We start from the raw sequence: 20047 nt of genomic DNA, 5'->3' as shown, positions 1-20047 counted from the left end.
GCGTTTACTGAAACGCGTTTACTGAAACACAATTTCAAGCCAGCTCTTCGATAGTAATTACGCCGTTTTCCGACAAGATCGATCACCCTCCAACAGCAACAAAAGGTCTGGTGGCGGAGTGTTGTTGGCTATTCGTTCTCGCTATAAGTCACTGTTACTATCCCCTCCCGAAAGCCTGACGGTTGAGCAATTGTGGGTGTCGATCGAAGCGGGCGACCCAACGCTTTTCATCTGTGTGGTGTATATTCCTCCGGATCGTGTAAACGACAATATTCTTATCGAAAAGCACTTGTCGTCGCTCGACTGGATAATCTCTCTTATGGGCGCGAAGGACAGTTTGACAATCCTTGGAGATTTCAACTTGCGTGATGTGAGATGGGAGCAGAACACCCATGATTTTTATTTCCCTACATCTGACTCATCGACTGGACTCGTATCCCGTAATCTGTTGGATGCTTATCGCACTTCAAGACTCGGACAAAAGAGCGGAGTTATGAATCGTAACAACCGTATGCTTGACCTCTGCTTTGTGAGTGAGGAAATGTGTTCCAGTTGCTCCGTAATACCAGCTCCTGCTCCGCTAGTGAAAAGTTGCATACATCATCTCCCGTTGCTGGTCAGCATTGATATTTGCGTAGTAAGGAAACTCTTCCTGTTTATATACTTTTTAAAAAAGAGTTTTATTAAATTCCTAACCTACTTATTCCCTAGCCGACGTCCAGTGTGAGAAAAGAGAGCGAGCCACATGGCTGTGGCCTTTTTATTATTTCATTCTGCTGGGTATGCATATCGCATACCGCTGACGATGGATGTGCCGCGTGGCGTGGTATACCGGCTGGATTTCCTAACGGCTCCCCTTTTAGTCGAAAGTCGTCCTCGGCTTTCCTCAATTATCTTGCTGCGGTATGAACTTAACCCTCGGTTTCTTCTGAATATATTCATCTACAATGTCCTCCATACTACCCGTTGGCGTGTCTCCCTTGATAACGATTTTGGTTCTATTGCATGGTGGAAGTATGTTTTTGATGACCAAGGTGAAAATGATTCCAAGGATGATTAGAGTTGTAACGGAGAATGAACCAAAGGATATCCACTTGAAGGTGCGCAAACTTCCGTGTATGTTTGTCGTCGTCAAGTTGAGCTTGTGCAGGTGTTCTCGATGATTTAGATGAAGTTTCTGTAAGTAGTCTAGAGGCATACGATTGATGATTTCAGTGGCGTTTACCTTTAACCCGGTGGTTGGAATAAAAGACGTTGCAGGTCCTTCAGCGTCGAGATTTGTATACTCCTCTCCATTTAGGTGGATAGTACATCCGGAGAACTGAATTAAGAAAGATCCCTGCAAGTCTTTCGTGTGTTTAAAACAGCTTGAAGACATAGTCATGTTTGCATCATTTACAACGATATTGGCGTCGTTGATTTTCTTTACAAAATTTTGACCATACGTTTTCTCAACCATACATTGGGCAGAACTTCCACTCATTAGTTGTTGAATGCATGCTCCTGCTACTTCTAACTGCGACTCTTAGCAAATGTAAAGTCCTCTGGTTTTAGGACATAAATTTTGCATATGGTAAGATTTGGGTCCTTTTAGATAGTAGTTTGAAGATAGATGAACACGTGTACCATTGGTTATGACTGGTTCGATGTAGTGTAGCTCATAAATGACATCCTTAATTCTTGGAACTTTTAAGGTGTAGATAATTGAATGTGAGGTTCGAAGAACATAAGCGCTGGCGATATCCAGAATAGTGCCGAAGGAATCTAGTTCGAAATTGTTGCTGGTGAGAAACTGTTGTGCTGCGAAGATTTCTTCTGGGCTGATGAGGCGGCTGCTTGGTATATTAAACCTAGCTAAAGTTATAGCCTCCTCTACTATCTCTAAATTCTTGATGAGCTCATCTAAATTAAATAAAAGATTAACTGATTCAAATCCATCCATTGTTTCATTATATGACTTGTAATAGTCGGTAGCTAGCAAAGAGATAGTTTTTGTTAAGTTATTGATTCTTTCTTCAAATTGCTTGTTAATTGCTGTTTGCTTATTATTTTGTTCAATTAGTGTATTGGTAGTGGTATTAATGATTTTCAAATCTTCGGCATCCGAGCTGCCTGATATATATTTCCAGGCTTTTCCTAGGGTTTCCCATCGTCTGAATCGTCTAATATTTGGCGTTTTCAGTTTTTCAAAAGTTATTAACAATTTTTCTTGTTTAGATTTTATAAGTGGGCTCAGGATGTGTCTATGTGTTATCTTTTCATTTGCAATTACAATCAGTTTTTCAATAATGGATTCAATAGAACTTACATTTACACGGTGGATAATTCTAACATAGTTATGGCTTATTCTCGCAGGTCCTAATGACACAACAGCTAGAGGGTTTTGATTTAAATCGTGTATGCGGACATCGCAGTGTCCGCCCTGGAGTAGTAGACATAGTCTGGAAGGAAGATCATATAAATGAGGGGTTTAGATAGGAGATCTTTTGATGCTTTTCTTGTGAATTTTGATGTTTGTGTCGTCGGTCACTGTCTTGTCCGTTTCAGTTTTGATGTTTATGAGTCGATATCTGTGTCCGTGAGGCGTTGGATGTGCTTTACATTTTACTAGTGCTTGTCTACTTACCAGTTTCTTGAAATCGTCCTTTGATATTATGGGTAATTTAGAATTGTGATTGTTTGCGTCTAGGGATATATTGTCTCTAGCGGTCTGAAGTGTTTTGTTTTTCGAAAGGTTGATTTCGTCAACGTTAAGGGACGATGAATTTCCAAATATTATTTCTCTAGGTGTGAGTTTTGTCGTCGTATGCTTTGTCTCGTTATACAGGGTCGTTACCAAGACTAGGCCCTGATAAAGTGAAAGATTTTCTATTTTGTCTCTATTCGCCATAGACATTTCGAGCAATGTGTTGTGGAAACGTTCCACAATTCCGTTGCCATTACTGCAACTCGCGAAATGAAGAGATATACCAAGTTTGTGTAAGAATTTGTTAAATTCTGCATTTCTAAAACTTGTGGCTTGGTCACAAGTGATCATTTTTGGTAGGCCGAAACTTTTAAAGTATTCAGTCAGAGTCTCCATTAACTCATCGGCAGTTTCATTTTGAATCTTGTAAATTTGCGCGAACTTTGAGAACGCGTCAACGAGGGTTAAAAATTTTTCACCCTCTTTGACATAAACGTCTATGAAGACATTTTCAAACGGTCTTTCATAAATTCTTCTACCAATCGGGATTTTGAACGGTTTTCGTTCATATTTGGCAAATTTGCAAGATTCACAGTTTTGTACAAATACCTTGACCTTAGATAACATCCCTGGGAAGTATACAGATTTCTGTAGCTCACTGTATGTGAGTTTCCATCCTCTTTGGTTAAAATTATGACATCGTTTGATGAATTCCTGTTGGTCCGCTGATGACATCAAATCTGGAAGTTTGAGATTGGAGAAGTTAATTTTTAAGGTCTTGCTAAATGTGTTATTAATTATCCTTCGACACGACAAAGAAATGTCGAGTGGCGCAAAGATACCGTTATTCGTTGTTGGATCCAGATAATCCTTCAAAATCCTTGTTAGGTCTCCATCTGAATATCCATTCCTATGAAAAATGTGTCTTACTTGACCTGGAAAAGTATTATATATTATATGTGGGCTCTTAGACTTATCCTTAGTAATTTTTAATATAAGCTGGTTCTTGTATTTGTTGATAATTTCTGGACCATATACTTCGTGATTTTCAAAGCATTCGCTTTCCAACGTTTGAAGATTGAGTTCCATGCGGGGAATCCTGGAAAGCCCATCCGCGACTACGTTTTGCTTTCCTTTCTTGTAAATGATTCGAAAGTCGAACTGTTCCAGATAAAGCCGTTGTCGGGTCACTCTGCCAGTGGCGTCTGTCAATTTTAGCTCTTTTGTTAATGGTTCATGGTCCGTGTATATAGTAAATCGTCGACCATAGAGATACGGCCTAAACGTTTTCGCGGCAAAATATATCGCTAAAAGCTCCTTTGAAGTGGCTGAGTAATTCTCTTCAGCCTTTGAAAGAGTTCGAGAGAGATATGCAATAGGTCTCTCTTTACCATCAACCAGTTGCGATAACACTGCCCCAATTGCTACGTTAGAGGCATCCGTAGTCACAATAAAAGCTTCGTCAAAGTTTGGATAGTGTAATAGCAAATCCTTAGTCATTATATCCTTTAACTGTTTAAAGGCTGTTTCGAAATCATGAGTTACATCAAACGTTTTACTTTTTCCGCGTAATTTCGAAGTCATTGGTTTTGCAATGGATGCAAATTTTGGTATGAATCGGCGGTAGTAAGATACGGTTCCCAAAAACGATCTCAACTCCTTCAATGTCCTTGGGATTGGCCAATTTTTGATCGCCTCTACTTTCTTTGGGTTTGGTTTAACTCCTTGAACAGTAACGAGGTGCCCAAGAAATTCAACCTCTTTGCGAAGAAACTCCGACTTATTGCACTGTACCTTTAAATTGGCTTCTTTCAGAGTTTGCAAAACTTTAGTGATATCTTGCAGATGATTCTCCAAGGAAGGGGAAAAGATAATGATGTCGTCCATATAGACGAAACATCTGATACCCAGGTGTTTCCTCAATACAGAGTCCATCAACCTTTGGAAAGTAGCGGGCGCATTCTTCAACCCGAACGGCATGCGAATGAATTCGTATTTGCCATGATCTACATTAAAGGCAGTCTTGGGAATGTGAGCTGGTTCCACTTCAATTTGATGGAAGCCGCTTGCTAAGTCTAACACGGAAAAATATTGAGCTTTTCCTAATCTGTCAAGGATCTCGCTGATTTCCGGTATAGGGTATCGGTCAGCGGGTGTGACTTCGTTTAGCTTGCGATAGTCAACCACAATCCTATATTTCTTTTTGCCTGAATTGTCGTCTTTTTTGGGTACGACCCAAATCGGAGATGTCCACTGTGATGAGGACTCTTGAATAATCCCGTTGTCTAACATCTTCTGAATCTGTTCAGAAACAATTTCTCGAAGGTGGTATGGGTACTTGTATGTACGCTGATGGATGGGTTTTTCATTAGTCGTGTTTATAGAATGTTTTACCTCATGAGTGAAAGTTAACCTTTCGCTTTCATTGAAAAATATGTCTTTGAATGGCTTCAGGGTTTTAACCAGTAGGCGGATTTCTTCTTTGTTTAAATGATCGGCAGGAAATTTTAGTTTACCTGTACTGCATTTGTCTTCCAACAAGTAAGGATCATTATCGAATGGTTTTAAGTTGTGATTTCTTTTCTTTCCATTTGCAGACAGAAATACTGTTGCCCTGTTATCCTCGGCTACATATAAGCCAGGATTTACAGTGACATTTGAGTTGATATCTGTTTCATGCTCAATTAAAAATGTGCCATTCGATGTAGTACAAATCTCACCAAGTTTTTCACGACACTCGTGGAAATTTATGTTTGAAGGATAGTACTTTGTGAAAGAGTACTCTCTGTTACCAATTTTTAAAAAATGATGTGTATATCAATGATTGCGTTCATGCGCGCTAAATTTTCGTAGCCTATAAGGCCATCGAAAAATGGATGAAATTTAAACACGTGGTATGGCAATTTTTCACTGAAGGATTCTGCAAACAAATTAGCATGTACAACGCTATCTATTACATATTTACCATTTTTGTTTGTTACAACCGCAGGATTAGATACCTTGCTAGCGGTTTTGACATGTTCCGGATTTATATATGACTTATTGGCCCCTGTGTCGACCAGAAAGTTTAAATAACCTTTCGAAGTCGTAAAACGAATGTATGGTATAAAATTCAAGTTCGAGAGTTTTTCAATCTGACCACGTGAAAATTTAGTTCATTGGATTCCACTGCGATATCTGATTCGTCGTCATCGTCATCGTCATTGTCATCGTCCGAGTCATTGTCCACTATGGCGCTTTGCGCTCCATTTGATTCATTATTATTATGCTCAACCCGCGCTCTGTATTGCTGATATGGTTTCTTATGTTGTTGTTGTTGTTGTTGTTGTTGTTGTTGTTGTTGTTGTTGTTGTTGTTGTTGTTGTTGTTGTTGTTGTTGTTGTTGTTGTTGTTGTTGTTGTTGTTGTTGTTGTTGTTGCTGTTGCGGTGGGGGTTTATTAAAATTTAATTTACTTTGGTGTGCTTGATTTCCGAATGCTTTTGGTTTTACCGTCCCCTTTGCGCGTGTCTCGGCGTTAGCATTAAGCATAACTGCTGAGTGTGCTTCATCGAGTGTAGAAGGTTTAGAATTTCTAATAATGGACGCAAGTGGCTCCCCTATATTGTCCAAATATTTTGAGACTGTTATCATCTCGATAATTTCGTTTGGTGAAAGCGGGTTCATTTGAAGATTAGCCTTCAACTTAGTATTGATTTCTTTAACCTCGTTAAAGAATCTCGAATTGTTTTTGTCACCTTTACGGATATGGAATAAAAGTGAAAGGTTAGTAGTAAAATCTCTTTGGTCACCGAAGTTTTCGACCAAAATTTTCTTAATCCCCTGTAAAGTACTGGGATTCCCGTTGGCACATAGAATGGTGCGTGCCTCACCTTTAATGTTGTTTCTTATTGCTCTGAGATAGAACATGTTTAATGTGTCAGGAGCACCCTTTCGTCCCTTCACTTTAAAGGTATCGTATAATTCGTCAACTTCTTCCAACCACGAGTTTAATTCTCGTTTGTTGCCCGTGAACTCGGACAAATTTTTGATGGGATCTGGCAGGCGATAAAGATCGTCATTCTGCCCCCCGGCGAGCATTGTTTTAAGCTCCTCAACCGTGTTACGGAGCTGCTCAATTTCACTGCACTTTTCGTCTGGCATTGTTTCGGTAGTTAAGTATAATTAAATGTGTGTACTTACACGATTATTTCCAGCATTCGATATGCTGATATGTAGGCCCCGAGGAGGCGGGCAATAGTTGTCGTTCTGCTAGGGGCGATGTCCAAGCGATGCTCCAGAATGATTATTCGGTGCTGCTGCTGGTGATCACTACTAAGCTTTCACTGTCACTTTGTCACTTTTTTTTCTAAAACCTCCTGATGGGTATCCTACCGGCTGCGCCAGTAAGGAAACTCTTCCTGTTTATATACTTTTTAAAAAAGAGTTTTATTAAATTCCTAACCTACTTATTCCCTAGCCGACGTCCAGTGTGAGAAAAGAGAGCGAGCCACATGGCTGTGGCCTTTTTATTATTTCATTCTGCTGGGTATGCATATCGCATACCGCTGACGATGGATGTGCCGCGTGGCGTGGTATACCGGCTGGATTTCCTAACGCGTACAATGTGATTACAAAGACACGACAGAGAGCATATACTACAACTTCGACAAAGCCAACTTCGACGAGATGAACAATTTCCTCTCAAACGTTAATTGGGATGAAGAATTGGCCAATCGCGACGTCAACGACGCAGCATCAACGGTATCGTGCATCATAATCTATGCCATTGATCAATTTGGTTCCCGGAATAAATCGCCACAGAAAACGACTGCAACAGAAACCACCGCTTATAAAATGTGTAGTAGGCTATAAATATTGTGGCGCGGTATTGTATTTCAAAACAAGAATTAACCGGGCAAACGTATCGCCCCAGGCAAACGTAACGCCCCGGGCAGACGTATACCGTCCGACGCTCGCTAGAGCTCGGTCGGACATTGCTAAAGGATCGTATCCTATGTTTCAAACTAACCGGGCAATCAGTGGATCCCAGGTTTGCGTGCGAGACACCGCCGCTTCCGACGGCGGGTCGGCGGTGGACTCGGATTGCGTCATCTTGGCGGCATGGGCCGCCTCGATTCCTTATCCTCGCCAAATGGGGACTTCGTCCCCATTACATTGTCCTCAGAATAAATTTCGAAAAACGAGAACAAGAGAATAAATTTATAATAGAAATGTGAGGCACATGATGTTTTTCCCGCGCCAAATATTTCTAGCCTACTACACTTTTTCTAAGCGGTTGTTTCTGTTGCAGTTGTTTACTGTGGCGATTTATTCCGGTCACCGATCAATTTGTACCTAAGCGAACTAACCGTGTACCTCTTAAACCTGCATGGTCGAACTCGAAGCTTAAGCGTTTGAAGAAACGGAAAAGGGCAGCTCTTCGGGAACATGCCAAACTTCATACCGAATCCACGAAAACGCGTTATTCCAAGGCTAATTCGGACTACAGGCGGTTGAACGATCAACTACATCAAGCGCACCTAAGACAGCTCCAACGTCGTCTGAAATCCAACCCTAAGAGGTTCTGGCAACACGTGAATAGTCAAAGGAAGGAAACAGGCCTCCCCTCAACCATGACTAACGGTGTAGTGAACGCTGCAACCATTCCAGATATTGCAGAATTATTTCGTAAACAGTTTAGCAGCGTTTTCAGTAACGAACGAACAAACAGCCAGGACGTAGCAGCTGCATCTCGCAACGTTCCTTTCTCATCCTTCTCAAGTGGTCCGTTTACTATTACGAGAGAAATGGTTATCTCAGCCGGGAGTCAACTGAAAAGTTCGAGGGGTTCCGGTCCTGATGGTATTCCGTCCTTGATCCTGAAACGCTGCTTGATTGCTCTAGCAACACCTCTAGCCAATACTTTCAATCTCTCCCTGAGGTCGGGTGACTTCCCATCCTGCTGGAAGGAATCTTACGTTTTTCCGATTCACAAAAAGGGTTGCAAAAGGACTGTATCGAACTATCGTGGAATAGCCGCTTTAAGTGCTACGTCGAAACTTCTCGAGCTAATTATTCTCGAAGAATTGGTTCAAAACTTCGCTCACTGCATTTCGATGGACCAGCATGGTTTCATGTCCAAGCGCTCAACGACTACCAATTTAGTACAGTTCACTTCCTACATCATCCGTGAAATTGAGCAAGGCCATCAAGTAGATGTTATATATACAGACCTCTCTGCAGCATTCGATAAAATGAATCACGACATTGCTTTGGCTAAGTATGACAGGTTAGGTGTTCAGAACGACCTGCTTGCTTGGCTTTCTTCTTATTTGACTGGTCGAAGCATGTCTGTCAAAATTGCGGACTATGTTGCTCCTTCCTTCCCCGTGACATCTGGCGTTCCTCAAGGCAGCCATCTAGGGCCATTCCTGTTTCTGCTGTATATGAATGACGTCAACTACATTCTGAAATGCCGCAAGTCGTCGTACGCCGACGACCTCAAGTTGTATCTCGTGATACGGAAACCAAGCGATGCTGTTTTTCTACAGCTGCAATTAGAAGCTTTCGCCGAGTGGTGCCAACTAAACCGCATGTCACTCAATGCATCGAAATGCTCTATAATTTCATTCGGTAGACAACGTGCATTGATTCAACACAACTATGTTCTATCGGGGATAAGCTTGAAACGGGAATCGACGGTCAAGGATCTTGGATTACTACTTGATTCCAAGCTTACATTCAAGGACCACGTCGCCTACGTGGTGTCGAAAGCTTCATCTCAACTCGGGTTCATGTTCCGCTTCGCCAAAGAATTCAAGGATATATATTGCCTTAAGGCTTTGTACTGTTCTTTGGTTCGACCAATACTGGAATATTCGGCTGTAGTGTGGTGCCCATACTACCAAAACGAGGTGAACCGCATCGAAGCAATCCAACGAAAGTTTATCCGTTTCGCTCTGAGGCATCTTCCTTGGAATGACGTCCACAACTTGCCCAGCTACAAAAGTCGTTGCATGTTAATACACTTGGAATCACTTGAGGCGAGACGTAACATCACGATGGCATGCTTCATTGGTGACCTGCTTCAAGGTAACATCGACTGTACTTCGCTGTTAAGCTGTCTTAACATAAACATCCGCCGCCGTAATTTACGCTCTCACGTTTTCTTATGCGTCCATCCCTCGCGAACAAATTATGGATTTAACGAGCCCATGCGAAGGATGTGCCGTGTCTTCAACAGATACTACGATGTGTTTGACTTTAATGTTTCACGTTGTAGAAATAAGAGTTGTTTCCGTAGAGTTTTTAATTAATATGTGTAGTGTCGTAAATTTCATGTCATTGGGATAACCGTTGTATCTGTTGGCAAATGAATAAATATAAATAAATAAGGAATGTCCACGCTTGTCCACGGAGGGGGAGGGGGGTGTCTAAAATCATGCTTTTTTCTGTCCACGTGGTATGTGGACAGCCCCTAATTTGATGCGCACAAAATATGTGCAATTTTTCTTATTCTCTTTTTGGACAACACACAGGTTCCATGTTAGATCATATTTCATAATGTTCATTCAGGGGAAAAAATCAGCAGCGATTTTCACTAACAATCAATCATACAAACAATCACGATAACACGTACACGCAATAGGCCAAACAATGAATTGAAAGCAACGAAAAATTTTGACCTCACTTTAAGATTTTATGTTTACCTAATCCATGAATCGCCCCAGCTTACCCCAGATTATATTCTGATAATCAGGAAATATATGAATGTTACGCGGAATTGAAAGAATACATGAAATTGAAAATATATAATTTTGCTTATGAAACTACGAAAATCTAATTTAATTTTTAACCCGAAATTGAGTATACATTAACAAAATAAACCCTGCGTTACCCTGCTCATAAATGACAATATCGTTTTATTTTCCTTACAAGCGTTCTCGTTATATTTATCCATTCCGTCCAGCGCAAATCAGTTCAGCTGCTCTAGTTCGTTCGCAAACACTTCTTTCTCAAACAGTTCACTCTCAATCAGTTCTTTTCCGTACAGTTCACTCGCAAACAGTTCGTTCACAAACAGTTTACTCTCCATCAGTTCATTCTCAAACAGTTCACTCACAAACCGTTCCTTCGGAATCAGTTCGTTCTCAAACCGTTCGCTCGCAATCAGTTCGTTGGGAGAACTACCGTTCTTTAAAAAAGATCGACCGTTCGTTCACTCTTTTCGGCGAACTACTTCTATCGTACCGTTCGTGAACGGTTTGCCCATCTCTATTTCTATCGTTATCACCTTTGATATGAAAAGAATTGGTTTGTTGAATTTTGATTTGATATTTATTGATGAAGAGAAAAACCAGCGGAGTGAGTCTTTTAGCTATCTTTTCTCCTGTATACGAAGGCCCTTTATCCCATTTATTCCGCGCGGCGAATGCCGTGAGATAGCTCCAGTCACGGCGTTCCCGCAGGTGAACGGCGTGATTATAGTTTGTCATAAGGTGAGATTTGGAGTCATTTCTTCATATGTTATCGACTCAATTATCAAATGAGGGGCTTAGAATGAAAGGGGTGTAAGTGATTTGATAGATTTCTCTACATCGACTCTCTCTTTTGGTCATAACTTAGCTGCAAACTCATTTCCAGGTGTATTAGACAATGTGAGAGATAGGTCAGAACCTCATCTCCGATGGAAAACTCACATTGGAACGTTTTTGCAGTTGAGTTATTAACTAAAGAAAAAGTTGAAGAAGAGAAATCGATCAAGTCACTTACACCCCTTGCATTCTAAGCCCCTAAAATACCCACATTCCGTTTTGCCTGCCAAGATCGGGTCGATGAAATGTCAACAATCGACCTCAAATGCTGCCACCTTGCAATCGAGTTATCGACCTTTCATATGCATTCATCGAACAACTTGACACCACTTTTTCGCCAACATGTGCAAGGCGTCGACCTGCTTGCAGCGCTGCTTTCAGCACTGCTTGCTGCTTGTTTGTATTGGTTTGGTATTGAAAATGAAAAGGAAATACATTGATCGATTTTAATTATTTTATTGAAAAAAAAATAAAAATCCATGTATAATAAAAATAAGGTATATAATGGAATCGGTGCATCCGGGTTGTCTGGATTGACGATTCAAATCCGACTGAGTACATTGATGAATACCTCCTTGCCCTTGATGACACAGATATGTGGCTGAGGAGGATTCTTCAATGTGCGTGAGGCACGGGATCTCCGATGGGGAAAATTGCTCGAAATACTATCGATGGCCAGGTCCTGCTGCTGTTACTGTTGATGCTGTTCCCCGGAATAGCACCCTGGACTTAAAGAATACTGCTGCGGGAAAGCTGATGCTGTTGGCTGGCGTGACAGAAGTGGAAATAAGCAATGTGGTGATGAGGGAAATCATCTTTCTCACTCGCTGATTGATTGAGTCGGATGTATTCATAGCTGAAACAAAATAAAATGATTAGTAAGTGAAAAGCAGAAATGAATTCCCTACTCACCAGTTGTATGATCCGGATAAAAATGCGAACATTAAAATATCATGCGATTACGTTCGCTTACCTCGCCTATTTTCATTCTACTATACAACGGAATCAGTGCATTCGGGTTCCTCCGGGTGGTAATTCAGCTGAGCAAGTTGATAAATACCTCCTTGTCGTTGAGTTTTCGTGTCTGAAGAGGATTTTTGAATGTGCGCGAAGCACGGAACCTCTAATGGGGAAAGTTCTTCGCAATACCATACCATGGTCAAATTCTGCTGCTGCTGCTGTTGATGCTGTCCCCCGGCATTGCCAACAGGGGTTGGAGGTTACTGCTGCAGGAAAACGGATGTTGTTGGCTGCTGTGATAGAAGTGGAAATCCGCACTGTGGTGATGGGAGAAATCATCTTTTTCACTTACCGATTGATGGAAGCAAACGAGTCGAATGTATTCATAGCTGATAAGACAAGATAAAATAATTAATGATTAAAAAGCCGAAATATATTTCATACTCACCAGTTGTATGATCCATTTGTTTTTGTTTGAGATGACAGTTTAGCGGAGTGGAAAAAAGCAGGGGTTAGATATCAATTGAATATAGGCTACCCAAAATCAAAATCAATATGGCGTCATTTGTTTATCAACATATCATTTACGAGGATTGAAATCGAAAAATGCGCTGCTTTATTCTAACAGCATGAGCGATTCTCATATTTCGGTTTCACATGGAGGTGTTCACATTTAACATGGAGTTTAAAGTTAGCCACTATTCGACTATATAACCGAACCGAGTTGTAAACAACAGTAATTTATTGAACCAAAATGTCAATAAACCGCAGCATTATTGGGTACACTGGCAATATGATGGATTTGACGTTTTAGTTGTACCCCTGGAAAAAAGAACCACCAGTGATGCCATTTGGTTTGTTTAATTATTCAGTATTTTCGACTAACGAACTATCCGCGTTGACGATATTGGGGAATAGGCATGACAGTATGGATTTGCAGAAGGAATGAATACACTTTTAAAATGAAAATTATGAAGGAACATGATTTTTCCTTAATCAAATTAGTACTCTATGTAAGTGAAAATCATCATTGCCTGCAAGTGGTGAAAAAACGTCATAAAAAAATATGTTTTGAGATAATTTTATATATTTTTTTTTTTTCCAATTCGTTTATTTGTAAGGCTCAATCGCATAAGCTTTGCGGAGCCGCTAACTCAAGTTTTGTTTATACAAAAATTTCATCTTAAATCTATGTTTAGTAGGTTTCGACCGATTACTCGCGGTTTACTCGAGGTTAGAGGGGCAACAATTTTTGTGGGACGGGTCAGGTTAGGGATATGGATATGAGGTATCATTGTCTCAACCGAGGGTTGCCGCACGCACTGTAGCATTGTGCATAATGACCAGGGATAGCATCTGGTGTTCGACTAGCTGTCGAGGGTGGGCGACGGTGAGATGAGGGGACAATACAAACAAACTAATAACGAAAAAGAAAAAAAACACAAAAGCATTAAATACTTATACTAGACCGTTTCACAAACATATAGATCAACTGCATATAGCAGATGTCGCGAGTTCCCAACACGTCTCTAACAGGAACATAGGGTTGTCTTCCTTGGACCTCAAGGGCATTCAAAAGGTACTCTCTGGCTGCGTAATTATCCGTACATTGCCAAACTGCGTGATCGATGTCATCGTAACCGTTTCCACACCGACAGACATTGTTTTGAACAAGATTTATTCTGTGGAGGTGCACATCTAGCGAGTAGTGGTTGGACATAAGTCTACTCATTACACGAATGAAGTCACGACTTACGTCCAAACCTTTGAACCACGCTCTCGAAGAAACCTTTGGAATAATTGAATATAACCACCGCCCAAGACTTCCAGTGTCCCAATCGGTTTGCCAACTCAAGAGGGAACTCTGACGCAGTAATTGGAAAAATTCATCGTATGAAATCTGTCTATCAAACAATTCGCCTTCCTGGGCACCCACCTTTGCTAGAGTGTCCGCCTTCTCATTGCCAGGAATTGAGCAATGAGAGGGGACCCATACAAAGGTTATCTTATAAGATCTTTCGATCAGTGCACTCATCTGCAGCCTCACTTTTGTGAGGAAATAAGATGGGTGCCTACTAGTTCTCATCGACTGGAGAGCCTCAAGCGAACTGAGACTATCCGAGAAAATGAAGTAATGGTCTGCAGGCTTGTTGGAGATCATCCCCAATGCGAAGTCGATTGCTGCCAGCTCAGCAACATAAACGGAACAAGGTTCCTACAGTTTACGGAAGGCGCTCGAATTTTCATTGAAAACACCGAAGCCAGTGGATCCATTGAGGCGAGACCCATCAGTGAAGTATCTTTTCATGCAATTGACTTTTGAGTACTTTCGGTTAAAAATACGGAGAATGTAAGTTGATCGAAGCTGATCTAAGATTCCAAGTATTGCTTGTTTCATCGACAGATCGTATTCAATTGAGGAACTGCTGATGGTGAAGTGAGCACGGTCTGGAGTAAACGATGGAAGACAAATATCTGACGAAATATAGTGGTGGTAAATTCTCATAAACCGAGATTGTATATTTAGATGAAGAATTTTTTCAAAGTTTTCAATCAAAAGTGTGTTCGTGACTCCGCATTTCACCAGTATTCTGAGAGAAAGTTCCCAGAATCGGTTCTGTAGAGGAGTTACTCCTGCCAGAACCTCGAGACTCATGTTATGCGTTGAGTGCATACAGCCAAGAGCTATACGCAGACAATGATATTGAATTCGTTCCAGTTTTAGAAGGTGACTTTTAGCTGCTGAGAGAAAGCAAAAAGAGCCATACTCCAGAATGGATAGAATAGTTGTTTTATAAAGTGTTATGAGATCTCCCGGATTAGCTCCCCACCACGTGCCGCAAATCGAGCGGAGGAAGTTGACCCTCTTTTGACATTTTTGCTTCAAATACGTAATGTGGGTATTCCAAGTGCATTTTGAATCAAACCAGACACCAAGGTACTTGAAAGTCAATGATTGGGTAATGCTTCTGCCCAAAAGCTTAAGTTGCAATTGGACTGGGAACCGCTTTCGAGTAAACACTACCAGTTCGGTTTTCTGCGGCGAGAATTCGATCCCTAAGTTCCTTGCCCAAGAAGACAAGTTATCTAAGGAATTTTGCAATGGTCTTTGCAAATTTTCGGCATGGAGACCTCTGACGGAAACCACACCATCATCTGCAAGCTGTCTAAGCGTGCATTGTTCTGCCAAACAACTGTCAATATCTTTCACATAAAAATTATAAAGAAGGGGGCTCAGACATGAGCCTTGGGGTAGACCCATATAACTATTTCTGGAAGTTGTCAGTTGTCCAAGGGTGAAGTTCATTCGCTTTTCTGACAACAAATTGTACAAAAAGTTATTCAAAATTCCAGGAAGTCCACATCTGTCCAGATTGTCTGACAGAATTTCTATGGTAACCGAATCAAAAGCTCCCTTAATATCCAAGAATACTGAAGCCAATTGCTCCTTGTGCGCAAAGGCCAGTTGAATATCTGTAGAAAGCAACGCTAGACAATCGTTTGTTCCTTTGCTCTTGCGAAACCCAAATTGTGTACTTGATAGCAAATTATTTGTCTCGATCCATTGATCGAGTCTTCGAAGGATCATTTTCTCCAACAATTTTCTAATGCACGAGAGCATAGCAATCGGACGGTATGAGTTATGGTCAGACGCTGGTTTTCCAGGCTTTTGAATTGCTATTACTTTGACCTGTCTCCATTCGGGTGGCACAATGTTGTTTTCTAGTAGGGTATTGAATAAGTCTAGCAAGCGTCTTTTCGCGATATCGGGAAGATTTTTTAGAAGAACGAATTTAATCATATCGCTTCCGGGTGAAGAGTTGTTCGATGAAAGAAGAGCCATAGAAAATTCCAGCATTGAGAATGGTCCGTCCAGAGGTCCACTGCTCGGAGACGTTTCTCGAAGAGTATGTTGGGCTGGAACTGAGTCTGGACAGACCTTTTTCGCGAAATCGAATATCCATCGGTTGGAGTATTCTTCACTCTCGTTGGTAGATGAGCGGTTACGCATGTTGCGAGCTACCCTCCACAAGGTACGTATTGAGGTTTCACGAGAAAGACCTTCAATGAAATTGCGCCAGTAACCGCGTTTTTTTGCTTTAATTAATTGTTTCAGCTGTATTTCAAGCTTTGAATATTCCTCGAAGTGTGTGGATGTTCCATGTCTACGAAAAGCTTTGAAAGCATCAGATTTTTTCAAATACAATTTTGTGCATTCATCGTCCCAGCCAGGAGTGGCTGGTTTTCTTTTAAACGGAGCACTTGGAACTTTTCTTTTTTGTGCTTCCAGTGAGCTTTTATACATCAAATCGACAAAGAATCGATATTCTTCCAATGGTGGAAGTATATCTATTGATTCGACACCGATTGTTACCGCCGTTGCAAATTTTTGCCAGTCGATGTTCCTTGTTAGATCAAATGGAACTCGAGATGGTTCAGTGGATTGCGGGCTACACTTGATTGATATACTGATTGGCAAGTGATCGCTACCATGGGGATCATTGATGACCTTCCACTGGCAATCCAATGATAACGAGCTTGAGCAAAAAGAAAGGTCGAGACGACTTTCTCGAGCCGGAGGTTTTGGAATTCGTGTCGCTTCACCAGTGTTCAAGATAGTCAAGTTGAAATCGTCACATAAATCGTAAAAAATAGCCGCTCTGGCGTCATCATAAGGATCACCCCACCCAGTACCATGAGAGTTCATATCACCCAGAATTAGAACTGGGGATGAGAGAATCGAGACTAGATTCCAAAGATGACTACGGCTAATGTTAGTATTTGGAGGAACGTATACTGAAGCTATGCAAAGTTCTTTACTCTTTGCAGTTATTTGACACGCGACAATTTCGACGTCTGATAGAGCTGGGAGAAGAATTTTATAGAAAGAGTAGCACTTTTTGATCCCCAAAAGTACTCCTCCATAAGAATCATTTCTATCCAGGCGAATAATGTTAAAATCGTGGAAGTTGAGTTCAGTGTCAGAAGAAAGCCATGTTTCAGAGAGGGCAAATATATCACAATCATAATTTTGAAGTAAAAATTTGAACGAATCTAGTTTTGGCACTAGACTACGGCAGTTCCATTGTAGCACATTGATCATATCTTCTACTACGCTAGGGAAATTATCCATCGAATGATATGATTGATGCAAGGAGGGGCCATGAAGCAGTCAATTGCTTAAGATAAGACTTTAAAGATGGAAGCAAGGCAGAAATAAAGCTTCTGAGGGGGTCTTGAATTTTTAACGTGTTTAGTATGAAGTCCACAATGTCCGAAAAACCTATCAATCCTCGATTAGACGCGAATTTTCTACGAGAAGTTCGAGGAGCAGCGTTTTTATTTCTCTCTTCTCTGGGTAATGACGTAAAATCCTTGCTGCAACCAGGAACTGGCTGAGAAGGAGCCTTCGGATTCGTTTTTTTATTACTATTACCCTTGGAATTAGACAATCTTCCGAGGGTCACTTTAGGTTTCTTACGGTGCACCGTTGGTGAAGAGAGCTTTCTTTTTGATGATTCATCCTTTATTGAAGATTCTGGTGCAGCCGTAATATGACCCTCATCAGAATCAGAGTCCGATATAATTTTATATTATAATGACAAGTTTTTTTGAGAATATCTGAACGTCTATAGAAAATAATTCAAATTAGGGTCATGACAACGTACTTTAAGTAGAAAAAATTATGCCAAGAAAAAAATTTCATACAAATTTTAGCAAATATAAACTGATTCGGGCCGACTAATATGATAGAGAATAGTTTGCCTCATACAAACTAATGCCGTATCCAGATGTCGATACCTAATCGTCGTCATCGTGAATAGGTAACAGCGTTACGGTCGTTGTTAGGTCGATGTTTTTTTCGTCGATTGGATTGTGGGTAGGAGCTGAAAAGTAAGGTGGCTTTCACAATAAAGCGAGAAACTTTGCTATCTCACGTCGTCGCGCGGAATAAAGAGGAGTAGCAAAGCAAGACCTCTATCTGCATAATGTTGAAACAAACAAACATTTTTAGAATCAGTATCAATCAGCCCACAAAACATAAAATTCGTACAGAGATGCCGCTTTTCTTGGTTTGTATCCAAATATGGCATACTTATGCCCTCTGCAGGATATTCAACAGCATCTGTGGCTTCAAAACTGAATACAAGCTGGAGCATAACCGAATTATTCCAACCAACAAACTATGCAACCTGGAAGACTCAGCTCAATTTCGAGAGCACACAGAGAGAAACAAATTCGAAGAGAACCTGAAAACAGAGACAGAGAGAAGAATTCAGCGTTCGCCACGGCTACGAATGGACCAATCACGAGAGAACCCATTCAGTCTCAAAAGAGCTTTGGCGGTGGCGAGTTTTGTTCGGTCGTGACGTACGGAACTTGTGAATGGTGAACACATTTGTTCGTCTCGAACCGGAGTTTTCCTCCGCACTTGGCATTGTCCCTTTCTTCGTACCATTCATTTTTGTTTTATTTTTTGCATAATCTGTAAATGAATGATACACAAAGAGAGATTCGCGGGAATGTGTGCGTGTGATCGCGCGTGTTGAACGCTTGAGTGGGACAAAAACAAAATCAATTCTTTCTAGCAACGGCAGCAGCAGCAGCAGCCAGCAACACATTGGAGGACTGATATTCTTGGGAAGTTTCGTTTCTTCTCTTTGATTTCTTTTTTTCGGGGGCATAATTTTTTCGATTACGGTTCGTGACCGTGACAACCGTACGCGGCTCGGAGTGTGTGACATCAAGATTTGATAGAGATTTATCGAATCGGGTTCAGTGTTTTGGCAAAGCCATATTAGTCATTTCTTCTCGAATAGGAGCCGATAAGTTGGTGAAGTGAAGTGACGAAGGTGAAAGTGAACCGTGTTTGAAGTGCAGGCCAGGCGTAAACGCAGAAGTGTAAAGTGAAATGTCAAAAGTGCTTACGGAGAAGAGCGATGATTACTACCAAAAACAGCTTGGTTTGAGTGGAATACAATCGTCCTTCGATGGAGATTCACTGCCAGACTACAGCGAGTTCGATTCGGAGTCTGTGACGCTTGACTACTTTAAGGAGAGGTAAACAAGGCTGAATGACTGCAAAACAATAACAACTACCCCTACTCCCTCGCTAAACCAAAATCTCCTGTTGAAACGTGTGCGAGAGACATCCTATAAGGAAATAATATCCCTCCCCTTTTCCCTAACAAAGTCCGCCGAGGAAAATTGGCGTACCAAGGCGAAATCGTGTGCTGAATTGACGTTTTTGTTTGCAATATAAATCTCCGAGATTGCGTTTTCTGCTTTCTGCTAACAGCTAATAGCTGGCTGAGTGTGATTTTATGCTGGTACTAATGTTGGCTTATTTGCAGCAGAGTGAAAATTGCATTCTTCCCAATAATAATCAGGCGTATTTCAGGTCCGAGTGAAATGTTCTGAATGAAAATGAATATATTTTCCCTAGACACGCCAGATTCTCGACCACCATGCATGCAATAGCCAGACAGGTCTTAAAAATAGATACGTATATTAGATGGTTCTTCGCTCGTGCCTTTCTCAATTTTTGCGTTATGTTCCCCCGTAATGGCTGGTGGTGTCACACAAAAAGTATTTTTCCTCCACACCGAAAGCTACCAAAGCAAAAAGGCACCCATACAAGCGCAGGGCGGCTACTCCTTGCTGGCAGTGGTGCCAGATGATGGGTCGGTCGTAGAAATTAAATCATATGGTTTTTGTTTGACCGGTTCTCATACAAATAAAAAAGTAGGGTACCTATCATCGTCACCTATTAGGGGCTGTCCACATACCACGTGGACATTTTTAGGGGGGGTAGGGGGTATGAAA

General features: G+C 41.2%; 1 protein-coding gene and 1 long non-coding RNA gene across 10 annotated transcripts in view; one reads left to right on the top strand and one right to left on the bottom strand.

Annotated features, from left to right (window-relative positions):
- Positions 1-11781: 11781 nt before the first annotated feature.
- Positions 11782-12683, bottom strand: LOC129762624 (uncharacterized). The gene is made up of 4 exons (XR_008740680.1): positions 12669-12683; positions 12573-12609; positions 12173-12513; positions 11782-12116 (listed from the first exon to the last, which is right to left on the bottom strand). It is a non-coding gene; the product is annotated as an uncharacterized LOC129762624 (long non-coding RNA).
- A 5870-nt stretch (positions 12684-18553) lies between these two features.
- LOC129773549 (transmembrane protein 47) overlaps positions 18554-20047 on the top strand; it is a 125193-nt gene continuing 123699 nt past the window's right edge. For 4 of the 9 annotated variants that reach the window (XM_055777571.1, XM_055777526.1, XM_055777433.1 and 1 more), the window contains exon 1: positions 19142-19282. Coding sequence is in view for 4 of the 9 variants with exons in the window: in XM_055777302.1 (XP_055633277.1) it covers positions 19134-19282 (149 nt within the window). In the remaining 5 variants the exon portion in view is untranslated. Of the gene's footprint in view, positions 18623-18810; positions 19283-20047 lie in introns of those variants that run through there. The other 5 variants (XM_055777302.1, XM_055777187.1, XM_055777341.1 and 2 more) reach the window with 5 other exon arrangements.

Source organism: Toxorhynchites rutilus, chromosome 1 (assembly GCF_029784135.1).
Source record: "Toxorhynchites rutilus septentrionalis strain SRP chromosome 1, ASM2978413v1, whole genome shotgun sequence".
NCBI lineage: Eukaryota > Metazoa > Arthropoda > Insecta > Diptera > Culicidae > Toxorhynchites > Toxorhynchites rutilus.
Note: the sequence above shows the minus strand (reverse complement) of the source record. Positions and strands in the feature narration are given on the sequence as shown.